This window comes from Suricata suricatta, chromosome 11 (assembly GCF_006229205.1).
Source record: "Suricata suricatta isolate VVHF042 chromosome 11, meerkat_22Aug2017_6uvM2_HiC, whole genome shotgun sequence".
In the NCBI taxonomy this organism is placed as follows: Eukaryota; Metazoa; Chordata; class Mammalia; order Carnivora; family Herpestidae; genus Suricata; species Suricata suricatta.
In genome coordinates this window covers 78,448,692-78,476,513 of record NC_043710.1, presented here as the reverse complement: position 1 = coordinate 78,476,513, position 27,822 = coordinate 78,448,692, and the positions used below count along the sequence as shown (strand labels likewise).

General features: G+C 35.7%; 1 protein-coding gene across 1 annotated transcript in view; it reads right to left on the bottom strand.

The window, feature by feature from the left end:
* Positions 1–27,822, bottom strand: part of CNTN5 (contactin 5) — a 1,016,132-nt gene that overhangs the window by 9,600 nt on the left and 978,710 nt on the right. The window contains exons 23-24 of the mRNA XM_029915651.1: positions 11,633–11,819; positions 11,097–11,209 (exon numbers count right to left, since the gene is read on the bottom strand). Of these exons, the coding sequence (XP_029771511.1) occupies positions 11,097–11,209; positions 11,633–11,819 (300 nt within the window). The remainder of the gene's footprint in view (positions 1–11,096; positions 11,210–11,632; positions 11,820–27,822) is intronic.

The following is a 27,822-nucleotide window of genomic DNA, read 5'->3' as shown; positions in this document are numbered from 1 at the left end:
TGAAACCATTTCTATCAAACCTGGGCTTGTTAAACAAATTCTCAGGAAGTTCAGGATCTCTTAGATGATCTTAAAAAGCAGAAAGAAATTTCACAGCCCAATAATACTCAATATTTATCTGAATGTATATAATTTTAGTGTGTCACCTCTGACACAATGATATGACTTGATTATATCCTGCCTCCACTATATTCTTGGTCACATTTGAAGTTCCCAATAAGATTTACCTGAGAAGACATCTTTTTTCCTCTTAACACCCTGCACAAAATTTCTCATATCATTCTCTGTTAATATATTAGGTTTACATATATTGACACTTCAATCTCTAAATTAAATATGGAAGTAAGATCCATGCTTCTTAGAATATGGATTCATCAAATTCCACTATTTTAGCTTATTATTATTATCTTATTGGGGTTTGGTTTCAAAGAATGAGATGAATCCTGATATAGTATCCTAACTCTAAGAAAAATAAGTTGAGTGTATTATTTATGAGTCGAGTCTGGAGAAAAAATTTATTTTCTCTATTTTTATCATCTTTCAATCATTTTCACAATCTGGAAAATTTTGAAATAAAAACTTTTCTGAGTTCATCTACTTTACAATGGATATAATACAAAAGGTGGAATATGCAATCCTTGCATTTTATTTATTTATTTTTATTGTTATTGTAATTTTATTTTTTTACCTATTTTCTTGTCAAAAGGATCTTTAACATTCTGAGAGGTATATTAAGTTTCCAATTCCTTTCAGATAAGTTACTTTCTTTGTATTTTTAACAAGTTTTTCTTCATGGTTATTGCATCTTTTCAGTGAGCTGTTCATAGTTTAACATAAAATAGTCCTTTTATTTATCAAATATTTTTGGCCTTAAATCTACTTTATGCTGCACTGCCATACATGCTTTAATTTTGTTATATCACCTTGCATATTTATTTTTATGATTTTCAACCTTTCTCTACCATTTGTTTTAGAGTTGTCTCTAAATCATACCTAAGTATGGTTTTTTATCCAATTTGAAAATCTCCATCCTTTACGAGAGAATTATATATATTAATAAATACCTTCTTAATAAACATCACAAAATAATATTAAAATTGCTACTCATTATAAATATCATAACAAATATTACAACTAATGACATACTTGTCAATATTTCCACTGCCCAGTTTGTTTTCTATTGACTATGCTTTTTTGTCTTCTCATACTCACCTTTGTCCTACCAGAATTTTTGACTTATTAATGTTCTATTTTATTCCCTTTCTGCAATTTGAAAGTTACAGAGCCTGTTTATAATATTCAGTGACATTCTTACACTTTTGTCCCACATATTTATATTTTTCAAACAAAACAACAATAAATTGTATCTGTATTCTCTTGATGTACTAGGGGATAACCTTGGCCTTCTCTAACTTTTCTTGACCCTTCATATGATATAATTATCCAATAATTTGGTTGCAAATTAACTTATTTGTATTGTGGATGGCACTTACTGAACAGCTGAAAGTTTTACTGGAATTCGCTCACTAACATTTCTTGTATTCCATATCTTCCTCTTTCTGCTCTATATGCTTGATGTTCTGTGAACTGCTTGAAGACTTATGCCTAAAAATGGTTTTTTTACATAGTTTATTGTGAAGTTGGTTTCCATATAACACTCAGTGCTCATCCCAACAAGTGGTTTCCTTCATGCCCATCACTGATTTTCCCATCTCTCTTACCCCCATCAACCCTCAATTTGTTCTCAGTATTTAAGAGTCTCTCATGGATTGCCTCCCTCCTTCTCCTTAACGGTTTTTCCCCTTCCCCTTCCCCATGGTCCTCTGTTAAGTTTTTCCTGTTCCACCTATGAGTGAAAACATGTGGTATCTGTCCTTCTCTGCCGTACTTATTTCACTTAGCATAACACCATCAAGTTACATCCACGTTGCTACAAATGGCCAGATTTCATTCTTTCTCATTGCCCTATAATATTCCATTTTATGTATAAACTACATCTTGATCTATTCATTAGTTCAGGGACATTTAAGCTGTTTCCTTGATTTGGCTATTGTTGAAAGTGCTGCTATGAACATTGGGGTACATGTACCCCTATGCATCAGTACTTCTGTATCCTATGGGTAAATTCCTAGTAGGGCAATTGCTGCATCATAGGGGAGTTCTATGGTTAATTTTTTGAAGAACCTCAACAGTCTTTTCCAGAGCAGCTGTATCAGTTTACACTTCCACCAACAGGGTAGGTGGGTGCCTGTTTCTCCACATCCTCGCCAGCATCTATATTCTTCTGACTTGTTCGTTTTAGCCACTCTGACAGGCATGAGGTGGTATCTCAGTGTGGTTTTGATTTGTATTTTCTTGATGATGAGTGATGCTGAGCATCATTTCATGGATCTGTTGGCCATCTGAATGTCCTCTTTGGAGAAGTGCCTGTTCATATCTTCTGCCCATTTCTTCACTGGATTTTTCCATTCCCTCAGTTGCCAATTAGTTTTGTTGATTGTTTCCTTTGCAGTGCATAAGACTTTTATCTTGATGAGACCCCAATAGTTCATTTTTGCTCTTGATTCCCTTGCCTTTGGAGATGTGTTGAGAAAGAAATTGCTGCAGCTGAGGTCAAGGAGGCTCTTTCCTGCTTTCTCCTCTAGGGTTTTGATGGATTCTTGTCTCACATTCAGGTCCTTCATCCATTTTGAGTTTATTTTTGTGTATGGTGTAAGAAAGTGCTGATGCAAAGGGGCACATGTACTTCAATGTTTATAGCAGCACATTCAACAATAGCCAAATTTTGGAAACAGCTTAAATGTCCCTGACCTGATGAATGGATCAAGAAGATGTGATTTATATATATAATGGAATACTTACATATCAATGAGAAAGAATGAAATCTGGCCATTTGTAGCATCATGGATGGAACTTGAGGGTGTTATGTTAAGTGAAATAAGTCAGGCAAAGAAGGACAGATACCACATGTTTTCACTTATATGTGGAACAGGAGAAACTTAACAGAGGACCATGGGGAAGGAGAAGGGGAAAACAGTTAAAGAAAGGGAGAGAGGCAAACCATAAGAGACTCTTAAATACTGAGAACAAACTGAAGGCTGATGCGGGTAGGGGAGAGGAAAAAAGGGGTGATGGGCATGAAGGAGGCCACTTGTTGGGATGAGCACTGGGTGTTATATAGAAACCAACTTGACAAAAAACTATAGAAGAAAAAAAACCAATGACAACAATAAGAAACTGGTCTAGTTTTATTCTTTTGCATGTTACTGTCCAGTTCTCCCAGCACCATCTATTAAAGAGGGTGTCTTTTTACATTGGATACCCTTTCCTACTTTGTCATAGATTAATTGGCCATACATTTGTGGGTCTAATTCTGGGTTCTCTATTCTATTCTATCGGACTATGTTTCCAATTTTGTGCCAATACCATGCTGTCTTGTTGATGACAGCTTTGTATGGCATTGTGATGCCTCCCATTTTGGTAGCCCTGTGCAACTGTGGTATCCCTGCATCTGTATTCATCAAGGCTGGGAGTTCTCTTTTATTGCTGACTCTCTGTCTGGTTTGAGACTTAATGTGATGCTGGCTTAGTAAAATGAGTCCAGAAGTTTTCCTTCCATTTCTATTTTTTGAGGGAGCTTAAGAAGAATAGGTATTAACTCTGATTGTAATGTCTGGTAGAATTCCCCAAGGAAGCCATGTGGACCAGGGCTCTAATTTGCTAGGATATTTTTGATAACTGATTGAATTTCTTCACTAATTGTGGGGCTGTTCAGATTTTCTGTGTCTTCCTGTTTTAGTTTTGGTAGTGTGTGTGTGTTCAGAAAGTCTTCCATTTCTTCTAGATTGTCCAGTTTGTAGGCAAATAATTTTTCATAATTGCTTGTGTTTCTGAGGGATCGGTTGTAATAAATGCATTTTCATTTGTGATTTTGTCTATTTGGGTGCTCTCTCTTTTCTTTTTGAGAAGCCTGGCTAGAGGTTTGTCAATTTTGTTTATTTTTTCAAAAAACCAACTTTTGGTTTCATTGATCTGTTCACCTGTTGTTGTTGTTTTTTTTTAAAAATTCTATATTGCTTATTTCTACCCTGATCTTTATATTTCTCTTCTGTTGCTGGTTTTGGGTGTTCTTGCTATTCTGCTTCTATGTCCTTTAGCTGTGATGTTAGATATTGTATGTACATTTTTTCTAGTTTCATGAAATGGGCATGGATTGCAATTACTTTCCTCTTAGGACTGCCTTTGCCGCATCCCGAAGAGTTTGGATTGTTGTATTTTTATTTTCATTTGTTTCCATATATTTTAAATTTCTTCTCTAATTGCCTGATTGGGCCGTTAATTCTTTCTTAGGGTGTCCTAAGACCCCCATCACGTGGAAAAATCTCAACTGTCAAGGCATGTTTCTGGATGTTTTCCAGACTTTTTCCTGTGATTGATTTCATGTTTCATAGCATCATGATCTGAAAGTGTGCTTGGTATGATCTCAAAACTTTTATATTTATTGAAGCCTTTACAACCCAGTATGTGATCTTTCTTGGAAAATGTACCATGTGCACTTGAGAAGAAAGTGAATACCATTGCTTCATGATGTAGAGTTCTAAATATATCTGTCAGATCCATCTGGTCCAATGTGTCATTCAGGTCCATTGTTTTCTTTAGTGATTTTCTGTCTATCCATTTCTGTAAGTGGAATATTAAAGTCCCCTGCAATTAGCACATTCTTATCAATAAGATTATTTCTGTTTGTGATGGATTGTTTTATGTATTTTGGTGCTCCCAAATTGGAGTGTAGGCGTTTATAATTATTAGCTCTTCCTGATAGATAGACCATGTAATTATTAACAATGCCCTTCTTCATCTCTTGTTACTGCCTTAACTTTAAAGTCCAGTTTATCTGACATAAGTATGGCTACTCCAGCTTGTTTTTGACTTCCAGTAGCATGATAGATATTTCTCCATCCCCTCACTTTCAATCTGAAGGTGTCTTCAAGTCTAAAATGAGTCTCTTGTAGACACCAAATAAATGGATCTTGTTTTTTTATCCATTCTGATGCCCTATGTCTTTTGACTGGAGCATTTAATCCATTTATGTTCAGTGTTATTATTGAAAAATATAGGTTTAGGGTCATTGTGTTCTCTGTAGGATTCATGCTTGTAGTGGGGTATCTGGTACCTTGTGGTCCTTGCATCATTTCCTTCATGGAGTCCCTCTTAGGACTTCTTTTAGGGCTGGTTTAGTGGTGATGAATTCCTTCCATTTTTGTTTGTTTGGGAAAACCTTTATCTCTCCTTCTATTCTGAATGACAGGCTTGCTGAATAAAGTACTCTTGGTTGCATATTTTTCCTGTTCATCACATTGAAGATTTCTGCCATTCCTTTCTGGCCTGCCAAGTTTCAGTAAATAGGTCTGCAACCACTCTGATATGTCTCCCTTTGTATGTTAGGGCCCTTTTATCCCTTGCTTCTTTCAGAATTCTGTCTTTATCCTTATATTTTGCCAGTTTCACTATGATATGTCATGCAGAAGAGTGATTCATGTTACATCTGATGGGAGAGTTTTCTATGCCTCTTGGATTTCAATGTCTGTTTCCTTCCCCAGATTGGGAGAGTTCCTAGCTATAATTTGTTCAAGTACCTTTTCAGCTCCTTTTTCTCTCTCTTCTTCTTCTTCTGGAATTCCTATGATAGGGATATTGTTCCATTTGATCACATCATTCAGTACTTGAATTCTCCTTTTGTGCTCTTGGATCAATTTTTTTCTCTTTTTCTCGGCTTCCTCTTTTCCTATACTTGTGTCTTCTAATTCATCTATTTTCCTCTCTGCTTTCAATCTGTACAGTGGCCACCTCCTTTTTATTATGTACCTCATTTATAGCATTTTTTAATTCACCACAACTATTTTTAAGGTCCATTATCTTTGTAACAATAGTGTTTCTGGTGTCTTCCATGCCTTTTTCAAGCCAGTGATTAATTTTATGACTACTGTTCTAAATTCTTGGTCAGTTATGTTGCTTATATCTGTTTTGACCAATTCTTTAGCTGTCACTTCTTCCTGGAATTTCTTTAGAGGCGAGTTCTTCTGTTTTGCCATTTTGTCTGGCTTTCTGTCTCTTGTAAGTTTCAAAAGCCTGTTATGTGCTTTGCCCCTGCAAGTCCTACTATATTAAAGGAGGCTCACAGGCTGTCCAGGGCCTGCCCATTCAGGAAGGGTTCTTTTAATGGTGTCCCTTCGTCTCTCTTGTTGAGACTTTAATTATTTTGTTTCTCTACTCATAGTGATATTTGAGACTCTCCACCATGTGTACTTTGGCTTGTTTTTTGAGGTAGCCCTGGAAAGGAAAACAGATAGACAGCAGGGAACAAAAGCATGCAAAGGCACAAACAAATCAAACAAACAAGCAAATGGAAATATAAAGAAAAAGGAAACCAAACCACAAAGAACAAAAGACAAAGAACAGCCTAAAAGCATAAAACCAGAAATCCCATCTACAAATAAAGAGCATGGTAGAGGCAGTACTGATGGATAGAGCATATACAAAAGAGAAATGGCAGGGGTGGGGAGAATGAGAAGTTGAACTTGACCAGGCAGAGAGACTAAAAGGCTTAATTCAGAGAGAGAGAAAGGAGAATATGGCAGGAGGTTAGGGGAAAGAAAAGAATAAAGAAAAAACTGACAATAATGTCATCCAGAGAAAGTATGTAGTCTGATTGTTTCAGAGTGAAAGAAAAGAAGATAACAATGAACATAGAACATACATCAAGAGAATGAGTTATATATGCCTGTTTAAGCAAACCTACAACTAGAATGCCAGGTTTAAAGGACAGGAGAGATAAGAATGAGATAAGGGAGAATATATCTGAATAGCAAGAATTGATCTAGAGTTAATCACGACAATGTCTCAGGGCTGATCTTGGGAGAGGGGTTATTTCAGTATCCAGGCTCCAGTAACAAAGTAGCTACCCAGTGCAGATGCACTTGGTTTGGTGTAGGCAGGTCTTGCCTCCACTGTGGGTCCTGCAGGCCCTGCCTTGGTGGTTGTGGGGAGAAAAATGGCAACCCCAACCCCCCAGTCCCTTCTCAAACCAGGCATTGCAAATCACTTTTTTGTGTCAGATCTTGCTGTGCCGACAGTGCAGCCAAGGTGGGCCAGGTTCTATGTTCCATACCCAGCCTAATTTCCAGATCTTGCTCTCTGAGCATTAATGATACTGCCTGAAAGATAATTCCGCAAGCCAGAGAACTTCCAGTGGGTCATTGAGTAGGGGACTGTTTCTCCTGATGCTGACTGTGACTGGGATCCTTTGTGTACCATCTATCCCTGAGGGAATTTCTGGGACTGGGGCACCAATTAGAGATAGGATCTCTCTCCGAAGGCCCTGTGGTTAGAGATGGGATGATATGATCCTTCTCTGTCCCAGACTGAGTTTTATTTTTCTTTTCTGGGAACCTTTCTAAGATTCTCCAGTCCCTTTTTCTCTTCCTTTGGTCTCTCCACAGAGGCGCTCCCTCCCCTTTGTGCCTCCATGTCCCAGCCCATTTTTATTTTCCCCAGTTCGCGATCACACACAATGAGGCTGTCTACTTATTGGACTCCATCTTTTTCCCTCCCAGATCTTGCAGTTCAAAGACCTTTGGCTTCAGCCCTTTGCTTGAGAGCTGCAGGCAGGAAGTATGGAACTCCCTGTTTCTCCATCATTTTGCCAGTCCTAATCCTTGCATTTTAAATTTAGGCATTGACTCCAAGTTTTCACAGGCTGAAATCTACACACCATGTAAATTTCTAGTGATCTCTTTTGCTTATAAAAGTGAAGTAACTTGGCAAAGATAAAGAGTAAAAATAAATTTACTTCTCTTTTTGATAATACAATTGGTATTTTCTCTTACCTTAATATTTCTCTTACCCTGTTTAGCAGGAAATTCTCTACCTCAAATTACCTTGCGGATAGAGAAGTAGTGTGCTGATGTTTCCTTACTTTAGTTAATCTTTGTGACTGCCATACACTTTTAGGTGGCTCACCATGTACTGGGATTCTTGGTCCAGAGGTTAAGTCATTCTTGATCTGGCAGTAATTTGTGGGGATGTAGGAATCAAAGAGATCATTTTCCTCTGAGTTTCATGCTCGGCCCTTGGCCACTCTACACCTGTGTGAACCTCCCTCCAGGTGCCACAGCCCTTCAGCTGCAGTGCAGATCCTTGCCTAGGCTAGGGGAGTTTTCCTCAAAGTCATACTCACAAAAGGGGGCTACAAGCTTGTATTCTCTGGATTACATCTTTTAGTTTAAATTTGGAGGTATTCTTTTTAAAATTAATTAATTAATTATTTATTTTGAGAAAGAGATAGAGTGTGAATGGGAGAAGGGCAGAGAGAGAGGGAAACACAGAATCTGAAGAAGACCCCAGGCTTTGAGAATTCAGTACAGAGCCCTGTGTGGGCTCAAACCCAGAAACCACGAGATCATGACTTGAGCTGAAATCCGATGCTTAATGGACTGAGACACCCAGGCATCTCTATAGTTTCTCTTTTTTAAATGTTTACTTATGTTTGAGAGCTTGAAAGATTGAGAGAGATTGAGAGAGAGAGAGAGAGAGAGAGAGAGAGAGAGAGAGAGAGAGAGATGGAGACAGAGGATCTGAAGCAGGTCTAAGCTGAGGCAGAGATCCTGATGCCGGGCTTGAACACATGAACCATGAGATCATGATCTGAGCTGAAGTCAGACATTTAACTGACTGAGCCACAGAAGAGCCCCTATACTTGTATGAGGAGGACATTTCAGCCTTAGCCACCTGCCCTGTGAAAACAGGACTTTCCCAGGAGACTCCAGGCTCTGCATTAAGCCTCAGTCATTAGCCTAAAGTCTTTTTTTCCCCTCATGGGGCCCTTTGTGACATTTCTGCCAATAAGTTTCTCATTGGGAATTATCCTGCCTGTAAGAAATTCTAAAAAGATTCAGTTGCAGAAGAACAGGCTTTGAGGTCTCACTCCATTTGTTATCAGCAGACTCCTCTCTTAGGGAGCAGCTCTTTCTACTCAAGGACATAAAAGAGTATAACCATTTCAAGGCAATAAAAGAAAACAATAATCTATCAATGTATACCTACTTATCTTTAACTTATGCACCTAAGATGGAAAAGGTTAGTGATTCTTCACCAGCAAGAAGGTATTCCAGGGTGACTTGTGGTGCCGTCTTCCTTTAGACAGAACAGGCTAGCAATTTTCAAAGATCAGTTCCTTTTGTTTAAACTTGACCTAACCAGATATTCTCCTCCAAAAATTAGAAAAAATAGTAGCTATTGTTAAGTGAGCACATTCTATATGCTATTTTACATACATTTCCTCATTTAATCCTTAAAACAATGCTGCATGATAGATATTATTTTATTTTCATTTTTGGCATTTTGAAGTTAAGACAAGGAGACCCAGAGAAATTAAGCAACTTGCTCAGATTAACACAACTGAGTCTGTCTGACTCAGAAGCCAGTGCTCTTTTCCCACCACACCTAACAAATGGGAAGACCATGCAGAAAAACACATACCTGATATGCACTTATAAGTAATTGCATACTATGCTTCTAGCTGGGTTACATTAATTGATATATTCCTCCATTCTAGAAGCGTGGGGATAAAGTGATGAGAGAGACAGTTTCTGGCTTTAGTCACATCTAGTCTGGTTGGGGAGATGGTCACATATGAAGAGTGGCAGTGACAGAGATAGATGGGGTAATTGTGAGCAAAGAGAAGTATCATCTTGTCTGGGATGCCTGTACCCAACCTCACATGTTCTTCAGGCCATCCGGTACCTTTCCTACTACCTGAGAGGGGCCTAAAGCTGACTGGTTCAATCAAGTGGCCACATGCTTTCACCGACTCTTGCTTGCTTTCTACTTTGCCTCTCCAGTTTGGGAGATTGCTGGCCATAGTTCTAATGATATTAGATTGATTCTTGGAAGGTCTATCACCATTTATGGCTATACTGTTTCCTCTAATCATTTAATAACGTATATTAGCCTTAGAGGAAAAGTTGTAAGGACATGTTTTTGTGGATAAAGGTATAAAAAGAGGAGTGCTAGGAGAAAGGCACAAAAATGGCTCACCCACCCTCCCCCAAAGATCAGATTCAATATCTCTGAGAATTAGGACAGATTTCACTGTGTGTGGCTGAGTAATGAGAGTGTCTGCCATCCATACTAATTACAGTCAGTAAGAAATAATACAATTTGTATCTTAAAATATGTTTAATGGGAATTACTTACCTTAAAAATAGATTCCATTTATAACTTCTTCAGATTTTACTTTCAGAGTTTTAGCGCTTTATATACCAAATACTGTGTTGCCATTTCTGACGATTGAAAAGCCACATTAATGATGATTTTCAGTCTAAATATTATCATTAAAATGCATAAAGTTTCTGATATAAATAATACTCAACTATTGATTCTATATGGAGTTTAAGACAGTCGTAGAATCTGATGAAAAAGGAACTTGAAATGCAGCCAATTCAATACACTGATCATATATGTGTGTGTGTGTAAGTATATATATATTAAAATTAGAGACAAAGTTGTTTTTTTAAAAACAAACTAGAAGTTTTTATATTTCCAGCCCTCTTGCTGTACATTGCAGGATGTCTCTGTGTGAAATGTTATGTCTATTTTGGAGCTTGCTGCCTCTTCATGGACTCTTACCCCAGAGTGTTGACCCTAGCACTTTTTCTTCTTTTTTTTCTGCTGATAGAGTCTTTCCACTCAAATTAAGTTATCCAGTTTTTGTCACCTGCCAGAAAAGTTTGTCTGCTGGGAAAGAATGCCAGGACTCTGCCCAAGTTCTGCTTGTCCTGACACTAGTTCCATCTTCATCCTGTGTTCAGATTGTTGCTGCTTTTCCTACTCCTTCCCTTTCTATATCTTTTGCAGTTGCAACTGATTTTGCCTGCCTCAGCTTCCCCATTGGAGGGAGGCTTGTTTTTTATGTTATGGGTAGAAAATTATTGGGAAAAACAGATATGCTAAGGGGTCTTTTTGTGCCTTATTAATTGCACATCCTCACATAACAGATTTTGAGCGGTGTCTGTACCAGAGTGAAGAAGCACACTGACCTTGTAGCCCATGACTTCAGATTCGTTGGCTAACGGTCTGACAGGTTCCCAGCCCAGAGACAGCTGAGATCCTTGCTGCTCCCACCTGAGATTGCTAGGTGCTTGCCTAGGGGCTGCAAAATAAAAAGTGAGAGTGAACCAACAAGGAGTCTTAAATACATTTCTCCACTTAATCTTTGTATTTCAATCCTTTCTTGTGTTTAGTAGTTGGCTGACACCATAGGCTTTTTTCCAGCTGGAGTCAGATAAGGAGGGTTTTTGCTCCAGGAGTGTCATTTTAATAGCTACTCTACTGAGCTTTTGAACCAGAATCCCTTTATCTTTTTTTTGTGTCAAAATCGCTTGGCCTTGTTTCACAGGAAGATAACCTTTATCTACTGTGAATGCAAAATTTTCTGAGCTAGTTTTGGAATTCAGATCTAAGCATTGAATCAAAACGCCCTTTAACTCTCCTTATTATGTACCTCACATGGCTTTCAGAAATGTTAAGACGTATCCCTTTTGTCTGAAACAAACAAAAAGCCCAGATCACTTACGGGATTTCTTGGTGGTTGCACTCACTTCACTGCTAGGTGGCCCATATCCAGCTCCATTATAAGCCCTCACTGTGAAGTGATATAAAGTATTTCCTTCTAATCCTGTCAGAATGACAGATGACTCATTCCCTCTAGTTTTGACTGTTTCTGCTGCATCTTCTTGTTCCATGTCTTTCCGATAACCAATCTGTCAACAAATTATTATATGACCGATTAATTTTGAAGTTTCTTCTATGCTTGTGATTGTTTGATTTTTTGTTTATGTTTTCTTATACCCCTAAGAAATCACTCTTGTATCATCCCATTAACAGGTACTACTAATGAGGCAAAAATCAGTCTTAGTCATTGCCTGATCTGTGTCTGTGTGCAGGCTCAGCACAGCTGCACTTGCTTGGTAGCATGAAATGCTTGGAAAGAGCCAAAAACTCATCCTGACATTAAATAAAAATCATTCAGAAAAACTGAAGAAGTGTTCTTCTCTCATAAGTTATCAGAACCTTTTACCTTTCAAAGCCATGGAACTTTGAATTATTTGAGAAAGCGACATGAACAATGTTTCCTCCTAGGCTCCACATAAATACAAGCTGTATGGGTTTAATAGAGAAGTGACAGAGAACACTCATGATACCCAGGAGTGGTCTAAATGTAGAGAAATCACATTGCTAAGATCTGGGAGGGAGGCAGAAATGAACCTCTGTGTCAAAGCACAGTTTGTGCATTGAGTTGATCTTTCTTGATTATAGGCTCATGGTGGCCAGTTTTGTACCAAACTTGATCCCTTTGTGAATTTAATTGTCTGGTCTTTGTATATCTAAAACTTAACACTGTTTCAGACCGTAGAGTATAACCATATAGAAGTTAGATAAAAGAGTTTTTATTTCTCTACTTACTTACTATGGTAAAAGTAATGGAAAAGTAGTGCTTTTTCCCCCCAGTTAATTACTGGGGTGAAAGAAGTGGATCACTGCACCTATTTCATTCTTCTTGAAGTGCTTTGTCTACTGTAGAGGCTAGAAAGCCAAACACCATATTTTCCAAATGCTCTTTAAACTAAGGTTGCGGCTGTACATCGTGGGCAGTAAGGGATTTTTTATTTGAAATATTCTGGAGCATGCCAAAGACTACTATTTCCAGCTGTAGCCATAAGAAGTTATTATAGGTTCTTATCTCTGAGGAAAAAATATTTGAGTCACCACATCAAATTAAAAGGTCTCTACCAGCCTAGGTGCTGGATGAAGGCAAAGGGAATAAGAAATGGGTAGAGGAGGAAGTAAGTTATAAATTGTAACTGCAATTTTATGAAATGAAGACTATAATAGCCATACTTTCATCCATGTGCTGTTTTGTATATACATAGAAGTGACTTAGGCCCCTTTCTTTTCTTGTGATATTTTATATAGTGTTGTGGGTAGGTAACTTTCTAATGTTGTTCATTAGAGGAAGAATAAACTTTAACCCTGACAAGGACAGATTTGGGTCTCCTGTTTAGTGAAAAGGCATGTATATTTTCATTTGTAAAAGCTATATATGTTGGGGAACCTGGGTGGTTCAGTCGGTTAGGTGTCCAACTTTGGCTTAGGTCATGATCTCACAGTGTGAGTTTGAGCCCCACATGGGCCACTGTACTGACTGCGCAGAGCCTGCATTGGAGTCTCTCTCCTCTCTCTGCCCCTCCCTGGCTTGCACTCTTTCTTTAAAAAATAAATAAATAAACATTAAAATTTTAAAAAGCTGTATTTGTACCATATTCGTATGGAACATGGTTGTTGCTCATTGTTACTTTTGAGGGCTGTTGAATGCAGAAAATGATGTGTATATATGTTGAGTAACCAAAGGGAAATGGTATATTAATGTTCAACATCCATTTCCTCTCATTCCAGGTGTCTTCCTGTAATGGAGAGGATGGAGAGCTAAAAATCTTATTTTCACAACTCCTTCGCAGTTAGGATTCAATATGTTTTAGTTTCAACCAGTCAGATGAATATGGCTGACATTTGAAAATAAAAATGAGATGGAGATTGAACTTCTACTTCTTCTCTTCATTAATTGAATCATTTTTTTTTCTTCCACTCCCTGCCTCTCAAGGCAGCATTAATAAGTGACTCTTTGTCTAACCGTCAGCTTTGTTGCGTCAAGAAGCAGGGCACAGGATATCCATTTCGTCGGCACAAATCATGGTTGGCATGGTGTGTGATTCTGGAACCAGTAACAATAGAGCTCTCCAGATCATAGCAACTTCCTGAATGTAGCACCATCCTGATTATAGTAGCTTCCTTAACCGTGGTAGTGGAGTGTGCTTCTGGGGCTAGTGGCTTAAAAGACATCTTCCTCTATGTTTATTCTATAACGTGATTTAAGAGTCATTCTTGGTGTTTCAAGTCGCCCTGGAGTCTATTAATTTAACTTGAATAGTAAAACATTTAGTAACTGTAATAACATACTTCTTACATACCCTATTAAAGGAGTTTAGTTCTTTGGGACAAAACCCTATCTGATATATCTACACAGGTCTCATATACCTATGCATATATCTCTCTGTCTTTTAAGCCTAAAAAGATAATCATATTCCTATTTTTCATTTCTGTCTCTTCACAGATTTGAACTGACTGAACTTCAAATATTTGTTTGATTAAAGCTTGGAATCCTCTAAAATCCTATGTTTTATATGATGAGGACTCATTATTCCCAATTCTGAGAACCAGCTTATCTTGTGTGGTCTTTGAGAATATTTTAACTGAATAAATCTAAGTTATTGTCAAACTACAAAATTGGCTGAGATATTGTTGGGTGAATAGACACATATCTTCCCTTTCCAGTGGTATATCTGATTCTTGCCTTTCTATTTTAATTTACTTTAATTGGTTAGATTATCTTAAATTAATTAAATATATGTATTTGAGATGAGTATGATTAAATTCAACAAATATTGATACAAATTTCAACTATAAATTTTGGACTTCTAAATATTGAATGTTTAAGGCTCTGATTAATCTCCCTAAAATTAAATATCTTAAGTGACGGATAAAATGTTTCTTAAGTAACTGAATGTGAAAAAGACAGAAATTCTTGTTGCACCAGCTAAAATTTAGAGTGTATTCCAAAGTATGCTTCAAGTAAAAAATGTTCTAGATGAAAAAAAATAACTTTAACTGAGGGCACTTGTTTCAAACAATGCATATCAGAGGAAAGGTGGGTGTGGGTGGGTGAAATTAGTGAAGGGGATTGAGAGTACACTTATCTTGAAGACCACCGAGTAATGTATATAATTGGTGAATCACTATACTGTACACCTGAAACTAATATAACACTGTATGTTAACTATACTAGACTTAAAATAAAAAGCTTAATAAAAAAATAAAACCTATAGGGAAATCTAAAAATAACTCCACACAGTCTCTTTCTAGCATGCTTTAAAAAAAAAATAAGTGGAGCTGTTACTTTCACAGCAAAATGCTAATTCTTTTTTTGTCTATTTATTTTTTGATAGGAAACAGGACAAAACAAAACCAAAAAATATTTGGAGTTTACCATCATGCTTCACTTATGATTCTTAAGCTAGAGAAGAGGTACTGATTCACAAATCACACACACCTTCTAACACTGAAGTCTTTTTATTTCTTTCCTCACGGTTCATTTTCCACCCTGATGATAGATTTCATCAACCCATAAACTTTGAACTCCAAATGAGATCACTTGAAACATTAGGTTGAAAGCATTAAAAAAGATATAAATATCACAAACCAGAAGTGTAGATAATCGACTATTTTGCCAACTTCAGATAATTGTCTTTTGTGTGTGTCTATGTATCTCTTCCTATGTTTTCATTACATATATTTAATATAATTATATACCTCTAACTGTATATCCTACTTTTATCTTCTAATATTATAGCTACATGTACATATTTTCTCATTTTTTCAAAGTAGTATTCTATCTTATGTCTGTAAATATATTATTATTTAAAAACATAGTTACTTATTGATTTTAGAGAGAGAGAGTGTGAGCAGGGGAAGGACAAAGAGAATCCTAAGCGGTTTCACACTGTTGGCGCAGAGCCCAAAGAGGGGCTCAAAGTCACAAACCATGAAATCATGACCTGAGCTGAGATCAAGAGTCAGACACTTAACCGACTGAGCCACCCAGGTGTCCCTGTGTACCAGATATTATTTAACGATCATTCTATTGTGGAACATTCGGGTAGCTTCCAACGCTTGTTTTTTTAATTAAACTATTGCCATTAATATATTCATCTGTATTGTTTTCTGCATACTGGATTAATTCCCCAGAAGAGAATCCCACACAGGAGATTATGGGGTCTAAAGATATGAAAATTGTTATTTATTGACACATAAAATGTCACACTCCTTTTCAAATAGTTTATACAAATAAAAGTACAGAAATCTAAGAGATATACTGTATTATTGTAAGTTCTAGGTAGATCATGGGTTTGGAGCCAGAAGGCCTGTATTTGAAACTTACTTTTTTTTTTTTAATTCGTAAGCTGTATATAATAGAACAAGTTACTTAATCACCGAATCTCTATATCCTTGTTTATAAAACAGTCAGAATACTACTCATCTCAGTTTCATGAATCAGTTTTAGACAGTTCTCTTATTATCACCAAACTGCTTGAAATATTTTTTCTTGATGTTTTAATATTTCTGATTTTTGTTATCTGTAAGTCTATTGGTATCCTGTTTTGAAATCCTTCATATTGTTTTAATTTCAGATTTTGTCTCACCAAAATTTTATTTAAAATTATAATGACATATGATATTATTAGTAACAAATAATTATTATTATCTGCGTCAGCCAATACCTGTAAGAGTGTAGATTTGAACATAAATTTACAAGGTGGTTCTTCTTAGTAAATAAAAAAAAATTTGGCTCTTCAAGATAATTATAAGTATTCAGATAGTATATTTGATTTTCTGAGGTGATAGTTCTAAGATATTCATGTCACACACAATTCAATTCTCTTACATAAAGTTGCAGGACATAAAATCCATGATTTTTGCCATTGCAGTAGATGGTTACTGGGTGAATTGTGATTATATGTAAAATCAGTGAAGAAGTCTCCTGATTTTTGCTACCTGTTAGATCTTAAAAATACAACTTTTTTTCTTAATTCCAGTAGTCACTTATTTCTACATCATTAACTGCACTCAGTAATCATTGTTCATTCAATATTATACTCCTTGAATGTAATAAACATAGCTCTATTTTGTATTTTTATTTAATGTTACAAAAAGTAATTGGCTTTTGCATCTTTGAAAGTAACTTATTCTTTCTTTTAGGGAGTGTAGAGGTTTTTTTGTTTATGCATATTAAAATGTAAGCATTTTACCAGGACATGAATTATTAAAGATTATCAATTAAATTATTCATTAAAATTTTTAAAATATGTATTATTTACCAAAAACTGTGTGTGTAGGCAAATGGGATAATGGTGAGTTAAAAAAATACTGAGATTAGGAAAGGACTAGAGTAAATAAAGGAGAGTGGCTGGAAGGCTTTGCCAGTCTCTGGGTAAGAAATAACTATAGCCTAAAAAACGGTTATAGTGGTGAATGTGGAGACACATATGGAGTCAAGCAATATTTAGAAGATAAAAATCAACAGTCTTTGGTGATAATTATGTGTATGCCAAAGAAGGAATTGTTTAGACTAATATTTCCTGAAACTCTGCGGGATATATTTTAGTTACTTTGATTTTGGACCGTTTATTTTGGGATTATTTTCTTAGTTGTTGTTACTGCTTTTGCTCTATATATTCAGTACTCTTAGCAGGTATCTATTGCTTATGGGTCAAATTTCTTTTGTCTTTCATGTCTGCCATCTTCTCTCTCACCTTAAAATTTCCTTACTCATTTACTTTGTATTCTGGGATAACTTCTCAAGTTTGTATTCTGAAGCACTGATTTAAATATTTAGTAGTATCAAATTTGCACTTTATTGCTTCTAATGAATATTTTATTTTAGTTACTTTGGTTTTTATTTTGTTGCCTTCTTTTCATATTCTGGATTACTCTTTAAATACAGAAGAAATATTCTCCTTTTTCTCATTTTATCTAGACTCACGTTTAAATTTTTTCTTCTGATTTACAAGAAAATCTCTTATAGGAGAAAGAATTCATGCAGAACCTTATCATTTGTTTCCTTCTTTCAGAGAGTTGTTCTCTAGTTAATCATCTCTGGATCTTACCTAGCAGATCTTTAATGGTGTTCTAACACGGAATTAAGGTTTATTTGAATGGAGAGACATCCATCTTAAACTGTATAATCCAGACCAGTGGCCTATGCCGTAAGGTAGATGCTAGGATTATCAGTGTTAGTACAAGCCTCCACTCGTGTTCTCCAAGCGACACAAAGAAATCTACCCAGGCCTCATCTGAGAGACAAATCTTCATGTGTATGACTGTAGTTGGTTTCATTGAAGAAAAAGATACAGGAGAAGGAGCCCAGAGGCTATTTCATTGCTTGCTTGAACCTAGAAAATGGGATTTTGAGTCTGGGTCATTGCACAAAGATGAAAGGAAAGAAAAGCCTAGAAAATGCTACTTATATTTTTGCTTCATACCCCTCATTGCAATTGCAGTAAGGATTCCTTTTTTTTTTTATGGTTTCATGGTTACTTTAAAAGAAATTAAAAAAAGCTAGTTTTATGTGCCTCCATTCAATTCACTGCCATTCCTAAATTCAAAAGTTGTATCTAATGTAAACTGAGAATAAGGAGGCAAACATTTCGATTCTAGCCTGCTTTCTCTAGTAACTCCTCACCTTCAGAGAAACTTTGAGACACTATGATCTTTTCCCTAATAATGCTTAAATTGCCTTTTTACATTCCTCTTTTCTTATGTAACACCTAATTTTTGCCATGTCCTTCTGACTGAGAGCTTCAAAACCTTATATATGAGGAACACACTTCCCATGGAAGATGAATTTGTTTCAGTCAGGAATGTCTTTGCTTGCCTCAATTTAGTTGATCTCCAGCTTCCTAATCTCCTGAGTTTACCACTAGGTATGGTTCTTAAATTGGCTATTCACAATCAATACTCTGAGATACACTGGCAGTCAGTGTTATTAGATTGCATACATATTAGTTGCTTTGTGCCTAGCAGTAATTTTACTATAAAGGATGCAATTCAATGAATCAAATAAGATAAGTAAACAATCCTTAAACTTTTGAATATTTATGAGGCAGTTCAACAGTGATTAGAGGATATGAGGTGAGGAGGTTTAAAATGCAGCAAGAACATAACAATGAATATAATTTACTGAATAAATTTGTATTTATTTTTCCTAGAAACTGAACAACTATCTAGAAAATATACTAAAGAATATTGGTTATAAATATAATTGAATTGCTTTTACTGTATGCGGTTCAGTGTAGGTGTTTTACAAATGCTTTTTCCCTTCCCTTCTTCAGCACGTTGAGTAAAGAAAATTCTGGGAATATTTTATTATAACTAATGTGCTTAAATATGTTTTGTGAGATGAGCTGTAAGCATAATAGCCTCTTAATACATACTAATTAAATGAAAGAACAAACATTTTAATATGAAAGTTAATTCTTTTAGACAGAAGAACATAAATTTTTTAAAAATATATTATGTATTTAACCATATATATGGTTTCCTCTACATAAGGTACTAGGAATGCAGAGTTTGGAGATGTATAGTTTTAATATATGTATTAGAAAAGACAAAAAGCCAAAGTACCCAAATAAACTAGAAAGAAGGGTATGATAAAGATAGGAGCAGTATTCAATGAACTGAAAAAAGGACAAATAAAGAAAAAGGAATAAAGACAACGTTTTTTCTTCAAAATGACCCAACCAACTTGTAAATAAATCTCTTTTGATCAGAGAAAGAGTGAGAGGGAGAGAGTAGAGGTGAGAGGAAATACAAATTATTGATAGACACCAATATCATAGATCTTAGAGAGATATTAAAGACAATGATGGAAATAAATGGTGGCTCAGAAAAATAGTCATGCAAATCTTGCCCTAGATGAGAACTGAAAAAAACTTGGCAAGCATCCAAAAACAGACAGAAGCCGGAGGAGAGTTGACTCATGAAAGCTGAAAGTACAACAGGTAAGTTATAGCTGTTCTGTTTGAAAATATGACTATGGTGCCAGAATATGACTGCAGGCTTACCAGCTAGAGAAACAAAGGATGGAGTTGAATGCAGAAGGAGCAGTTGGAAATCTAACACATAAATTCAAGAAATAAGAGAACTGCAAAAACAGTAAGACTGAAAATTCCAGAGTAAACTCTTTCAAATTCTTGGCTAAAAGGTAGGCTATGCTTGCTCAGGGAGAATAACTGCAAAACTGGGTAAAAATGAAGGCAGCAAACAAGAAAAAAATATACCCTTAAAGTAGCTATATTGGGCAAGATTTTGTAGTTTGCTCTGTTTAAACTGGATGCATTCTTCAAAATGCACGTCTTCAGGAAGCAAAAAAGTGGCATTTAAAAAGTTAATTTATTTATTAAGAGAGAGAGAGAGAGAGAGAGAAAGAAAGGGAGAGAGAAAGCAAGAGAGAGCGCAAAAGTGGAGGAGAGGAAGAAAGAGAGTGGGAGAGAGAGAATCATAAGCAGGTTCCATGATGCCAGTGTGGAGCCCAGTGCAAGGCTCAAACCCATGAACTGGGAGATCATGACCTGAGCTGAAATCAAGAGCTGGACAGTTAACTGATTGAGCCACCCAGGCCCACAGAAAAGTGGCAATTTTTTAAAGCATATATTTAGAGATTTATTATAAAATTTGTTAGGTGAAATGATGTTATTTCTGGGATTTGCTTCAAAATAATTAGAAGAATTGATTAGTGTTACATGTAAAGCATGATTCAGTATTTCATAATGGTTAAAGGTGCATGTTGAGTATGTAGAAATTTAGTATGTTTCTCTGTATATTTCACATAATTTTCATATTACAAGGTTAAAGAAAATAAGTATAAATTAAAGACAAAGATCACCATTACGATAGAATCAAAACAATAAAATAGTGATAAATCTAAGAAAAGGTATGTAAGACCTTCATTGATAAAAATCAAAGAAAACATTAAAAAAGTCAAGAGGGATACACGATAATCATGGATTAGGAGACTTAATATTGTAAGTGGATAATTCTCCCAAATTGTCTACATAGACAGCTCTGTTCACAATAGACCCAAACTGGAAACAGCCCTAATGTCCATTGAAGATTGAATGACAAATAAATTGTGGGATAATCAATGTAGTTTGAGAGAAAGCCTGAAACAATAGGAATTAATCTTACCAATATAATGTTGAATAAAAAATACAAGATATAAAAAGCTCCGTATAATTTCAAAAACAGTGAAAGCCAATCAGAAGTGAGGATTTGGTTTTTGAGAGGGTATGAATAAGGATGGTGACTGTAGGGGCACCTGGGTGGTTCAGTTGTTTGAGTGTCCAAGTTCAGCTCAGGTCATGATCTTCTGGTGGTTTGTGGATTCGAGCCCTGCATTGGGCTCTGTGCTCCTAGCTAGCTTGGAGCCTGGAGCCTGTCTTTGAATTCTGTCTCTTCCTCTCTCTCTGTCCCTCCCCTGCTCACACTGTCGCTCGCTCTCTCTCTCAAAAAATAAATAAAAAAAAACATTAAAAAAAAGATAGAGATTGCAGTGGGGGACCTGGGTGCCTCAGTCAGTTAAGCATCTGACTCTTGATTTCTGCTCAGGTCATGACGTCATGGTTCATTAGTTGAGCCCCATATCAGCTTTGCACTGACACCAGGAAGCCTGCCTGGGATGTTCTCTTTCCATCTCTCTCTGCTTCTTCTCCCCACTCCCACCTTGTGCTCTCTCTCTCTCTCTCAAAAACAAAACAAGACAAAACAAAACAAAACAAAAAGCTCAATGACTCTAGGAAACACAATGTGGGTCTGTAGCTTTTAATAATATTTTGTTTCATGATCTGGACCGTAGTTACACAGGTATGTTTACTTAGTGGTAATTCATTAAATTGCACATTTATAATTTGTGCTCTTTCCTTTATGCAGATTTATTTTTATTATTTTTTAAATTTTTATTTACTTTTGAGACAGAGAGAGAGCATGAGTGGGGGAGGTACAGAGAGAGAGGGAGACACAGAATCTGAAGCAGGCTCCAGGCTCTGAGCTGTCAGAGCAGGGCTTAAACTCAGGAACCATGAGATCATGACCTGGGCTGACGTCAGATGCCTAACAGCTGAGCCACCCAGGTGCCCCTCCTATATGCAGATTTTAAAATATTGCTTTTTTTTTTTTTGGTAAATAAAGTATAAGCTATTTAGTAAATAGCAGTCAATTAGTAATAGACATTTTTATAATGTTAAGTATGTCTTTTGTAAAACTTCTGTGTGTGTGTGTGTGTGTGTGTGTGTGTGTGTGTGTGTGTTGAAGCACTTTCTAATATTTCTCAGTTTCTTAGTATAGTAACCAAGACCATGGCTGTGTCTATCTGTTCAATACTCATTAAGTTAGTACCTCTAGACCACAACCACATTGTCAGGTGCTAAAATATAAAACTCAAAATGCCAACAGAAATGTTCCAATTTATGAAATTAAGAGGATTGATATCTACATTTGTGGTTTCATCATTTGCATGGATGTCTGTGAGTACCAATATGTGCTATATTACATAAACTGAGACTGTGGATGGACACATGGTAAGTTCAGGTTGGCTGGATGTAGGACTGAGAAAACTCTTGTTTAGAGGTGGTACAGTAAATTCACATTTCTGTAGAAGAGTGAAAAATGGGAAATAAACTATGATAAAGGATGTCATCAATATCCTTTTGGTCTTTTATGTGTATAAAACAATACATCCAGGCAAATATTCTAACATTCTTAATAAATTGTGAGACATAGTTGGATTAGAGAATTTTTTTTCATGAAGCAATATATCTAGAAGCAAATTAAACAGAAACACAATATGCTGAGTTACTAACTGCTCTCTAAGAACCCTATAGTTGTCTTTCAACAGAACAGGGTAAAGAACAAGTTAAGTAACTGAATTGTTCCTTTTTCAATTTCCTTTGATTTGCTGATTTTTGAAAAATATAGCTTTGTTAGTCTCCAAATCTATGAAAATAACCAAAGAAAGAAATCTAATGATAGTGATATAAAAGCTACTTGATTTAAATCAAGCCTGAAGAATTTCAGAAAGAAGAGTAGAATTGGCATCTTTTTTTCTTTTTGTTATTTAATTTTGTTTTAATATTCTTATTTTTATATAGTCATAATAATAAACCAAAGAGAGTCTGTATAACAGCGCTACCCACACAAAAATGAAAGATAAAATAACCTTTGTTTTAGCCTTTTGGTGATTGACTTCATTTCAGTTTCTTTCTCCTTTTTAATTTAAACCTGAAACTCCATTTTTTGACACACACACACACACACACACCTCCCCTACCTCCTGCTATACAAAATAAAGGCGATCTGCCTCGCAAGAGTGATTGTGAGACAAGACTAGGCCTATATGTTTTAATCTTATGCTCTGATGATTAGAGAGTCAGATCATAAAATATAGAACAACCACAAACACATCTCTTCTCATCTTAAGAAATCCCCCCACAACTTATTTTATAGAGCAAAATCCAACTGGTGTCTTTTAGTGGAACCTGTAACTAAAAATGGCTTTAGTGACACCTCTAGAATGAACTTCTTCGTTATGTAACCTCTGAAAGGTCTAGGATAAACGCATACAAGTGTTGAACATAGCCCAGGAAAAGGAGTTGTTAGGAGTGCCTTTTCATGAGAATTGTAAAATGGGACAAGTTGTTTCATCTTTTGTTTCTCTTGATAATAACCATCAAAAAGTTTGGAACTGAAACTGGGACACTATGTACCCCTTACTACAAAAGTAAATTGTCACTTATTATTGAAATGATTCTAGTCATTAACAACATACAAAAAATGCAGTTAATAATACTGTTAGAAAAAGGATACAAAAAATGCAAGTACCATAAACTTGGTAATCATGGGGGATTTTGTTTCACAGGTCAACTATACAGCATAATATTTTTTAAAACTATGCCCAAAAATTCTTTTTATTTTATTCAGTAAATAAATATTTTATCTTTATTTTTTATTTTATTCAAGAAAATTGAGCACATTTTAGGGACAGATGTATGCTAACACAAACAGAAACTGATACCCATATAGGGCACTGGCATGGGTTTATTCTCACTAATGTTTCTTTAGGGAATCAGGTTGCTAAGGAATCCCTAGATAATTATGGGAATGGTAATTGTATTGTCTTTCTCTCTTTCTTTTGTTTATGTAAAATTCCCACAGACTATTCTTTAATATTAGATTATGAGATTTTTGAATGCAGGGACTAAATCTTATTAATTTTTGCATTTTCACTGCCTGATAATAAGTGCTTGAGTGAAAGAATGAAAAAAAAAATGAATCATCCAACATTCCATTATCACACATTTTTCTTCATCTTGCTTAATCTGGGAAAAATCAGAGAAAAGATGATAGAATTTGGCCTTATCATTCTTTACTCCCCCTTCTTGCCAGACTGGCTCTGCTCTGACTTTGTATGCACATACAAATCCTAGTGTTCTCAGAAAAGCTTGAGACACTGACTGCTGGTGGATTCACAAATTCAAAACTGAACCAAATCATTTACTTGCATAGGCCAATGACAGGGATGACAATCCAGATGGGACAGTCATGGTTATTCATGAATCAAAATTGTTCAATAAATATAGCCCAGTTTCAATTTTCAACCATGCTGCATGTCATAAACTAGAATTTCACATATCTCAATGTCAGTGTTTTCTACAGTTAGTGTATGTAGCCATGGAATCTGAAGCAACCCCCATGTAGGTAACCAAAATTCTCAAAAGGTTGTCCTAAGAGAACATCAACAAAATTGTTCAAAATATTTGTAAAATATAATTAGATGGATCAGTGTCTACATTTGTGATTTCATATTCATTCTTGTTTCTTTAGATTGTCGTTTTTTGGTGAGGTAGTACTAGACTTGTAGAAGACAGGTTTAAAAGCTTATTGAAAATACAAGACCACCTTTGTTTTTGATAGCAGAGTCCTAATCTCATTTAACTGTGATATTTTCAAATGGTCAAGTGTGCATACTTAGGAATGAAAAGGGACAATATTACTAAAAATGTCCTAAAGCCCCTTACCATTAAAGTCTTTTTCTGGTGGGCTAGGGGATGTCATCATTCTTATCTTATTTTTATGGTTAGCTATTCCTACCATTTCAATTAGCATGACCATTCTACTAGATAAATCAATTAGTAAATTTAATAATGCAAATTAGTTTGAATTGAATTAAGTGGTTAATGTATTTGTAAGTGTTAAGTTTGTTGCATATGAACATAGTTTGAGTAAAAATGCTGGGCTCATTATTTTTTAAAACAATTAAGATGTAATAGAGGCTTCCTTGTAAAAGGCAAAAATGACAAATGTGAGTTGATTATTAACAGATGGTATCAGGGGAAGCCTCCTATTGAGGTTTCTCAAGAGCAGCTGCTCTATAGGGCTGGCTATATCAGAGAAAATATATTAAGATCAAGTCATCAAGAATTAACAGATATATTCAGTTTATTTCATCTGAAAGCAGCAGAATACACATTCTTCTCAAATGCACATGGAACATTGTCTAGAATAGAACATATCCTGTGTCTCAAATCAGCCTTCAACAAGTAAAAAAAGAGAGATCATAACTTGCATATTTTCAGCACATAACACTATGAAACTTGAAATCAACCACAAGAAAAATTTTGTGAAGACCATGAATACTTGGAGAAAGGATGAGAACCACACAATCGTTTCAATAGATGCAGAAAAAGCATTTGACAAATACAGCACCTTTTCTTGATAAAAACCCTCGACAAAGTAGGGATAGAAGGAACATACCTCAAGATCAGAAAGGCCATACACAAAAGAGATATCAAGGAATAAATCCCATTTACAACTGCAGTAAAAACCACAAAAAAACATAAAATACCTAGGAATAAACCTAACTGAAAAGGTGAGAAATCTATACACTGAAAACTATAGAAAGCTTATAAAAGAAACTGAAGAAGACACACACACACACACACACACACACACACACACACACACACACGGAAAAACATTCCAGGCTCACGAATTGGAATAACAAATATTGTTAAAATGTCAATATTACTCAAAGCAATCTACATATTCAATGCAATACCTATCAAAATAACACCAGCATTCTTCACAGAGCTAGAACAAATAATTATGAAATTTGTATGGAACCAGAAAAGACCCTGAATAGCCAACACAATCCTGAAAAAGAAATCCAAATCTGGAGGCATCATAATTCTGAAATTCAAGCTGTATTACAAAGCTGTAATTATCAAGACATTATAGTACTGGCATAAAAACAGACACATAAAAAAAGAAAACCCAGAAATGAACCCATAAACATATGGCCAACTATTTTTTGACAAAGCAGGAAAGAGTACCCAATGAAAAAAATGTAGTCTCTTCAACAAATGGTGTTGGGAAAAGTGGACAGTGACATGCAGAGAATGAAACTAGACCGCTTTCTGACACCACACACAAAAATAAAAACCAAATGGATGAAAGACCTGAATGTATGACAGAAAGACATCAAAATCCTAGAGGAGAAAACAGGCAACAATCTCTTTAACCTTGGCCACAGCAAGTTCTTACTAAACCTGTCTCCAGAGCCAAGGGAAAAAAAAGCAAACCTAAACTATTGGGACCTCATGAAGATAAAAAGCTTCTGCACGGTGAAAGAAACAATCAACAGAACTACAGGGCAACCAACAGAATGAGAGAAGATATTTGCAAATGACATATCAGATAAAGGATTAGTATCTTGAATCTATAAAGAACTTACCAAATTCAACCCCCCCAAAATAATCTAGTGAAGAAATGGGTAGAAGACATGAACAGACATTTTCCCAAAGAAGATATCCAGATGGCCAACAGACACATGAAAAGATGCTCAACGTCACTCATCATCAGGGAAATACAAATCAAAATCACAGTGAGAAACCAACTCATACTTCTCAGAATAGCTAAAATTAACGAGTAGGAAATAACAGATGTTGGCAAAGATGTGGAGAAAGAGGAATCCATTTTGCACTGCTGGTAGGAATGCAACCTGGTTCAGTCACTCTGGAAAATAGTATGGAACTTCCTCAAAAAATTAAAAATAGAACTACCCTATGACCCAGCAATTACACTACTAGGTATTTATCCAAAGGATATAAAAATGCTAATTCGAAGGGGCACATGCACTCCAATGTTTATAGAAGCATATTGACAATAGCCTAAGTATGGAAAGAGCCCAAATGTCCATCAACTGATGAATGGATAATAAAGACGATGTGATATATATGTATATGTATATATATTATGGAATATTACCTGGTGATCAAAGAGAATCAATATTACTAAGTGATCAAAAAGAATGAAATTTTGCCATTTACAATAATGTGGATTCAATTAGAGTGTATTATGCCAATAAGTGAGTCAGGGAATGATAAATATCATATGATTTCACTCATGTGGAATTTAAGAAACAAAACAGATGAACATAGGGAAAGGGAAGCAAAAACAAGAAAAAAACAGAGAGGGAGACAAGCCAAAGAGACTCTTCTATACAGAGAACAAACAGGGTTGCTGGTGGCAAGGAGCATTAAGAAGGATACTTGTTGGGATGAGCACTAGGTGTTGTATGTAAGTGATGAATCACTAAATTCTATCACAATTTATATTAACTAACTTGGATTTAGATTTCAAAAAATGATCAAGTCATCAAGCAAAAGGAGCTACCTGGAATTTATGTCAAGACGTCAGGTTGAGATGAAAAAACAAAGGCCAAAAAACACAAACAAAAAAAGTAGAGTCTTCCTCGCTAGAGTGTGAGCTTCATAGGACTGGGACCCTGTCTATTTTACTTATGGTTTTATCCCACGCATTTCACCAAAACATAGTAGACATTCAATAAACGTTAGGTGAATAAATAAATGAGATTTATTTATCACACCTTGCAATGTCTCTATTGTTTGTGGTTAGCTGCATTGGTGCTTTGGTTCACAAATGTGTCTTCATCACTCCTATCCTTCTCAGATGTGGTCTTCTAAGATTGGCTGAGGAAGGTCTGTTTCGCCAGTTTTTAGGTCATTTTCAGAGTTAGTT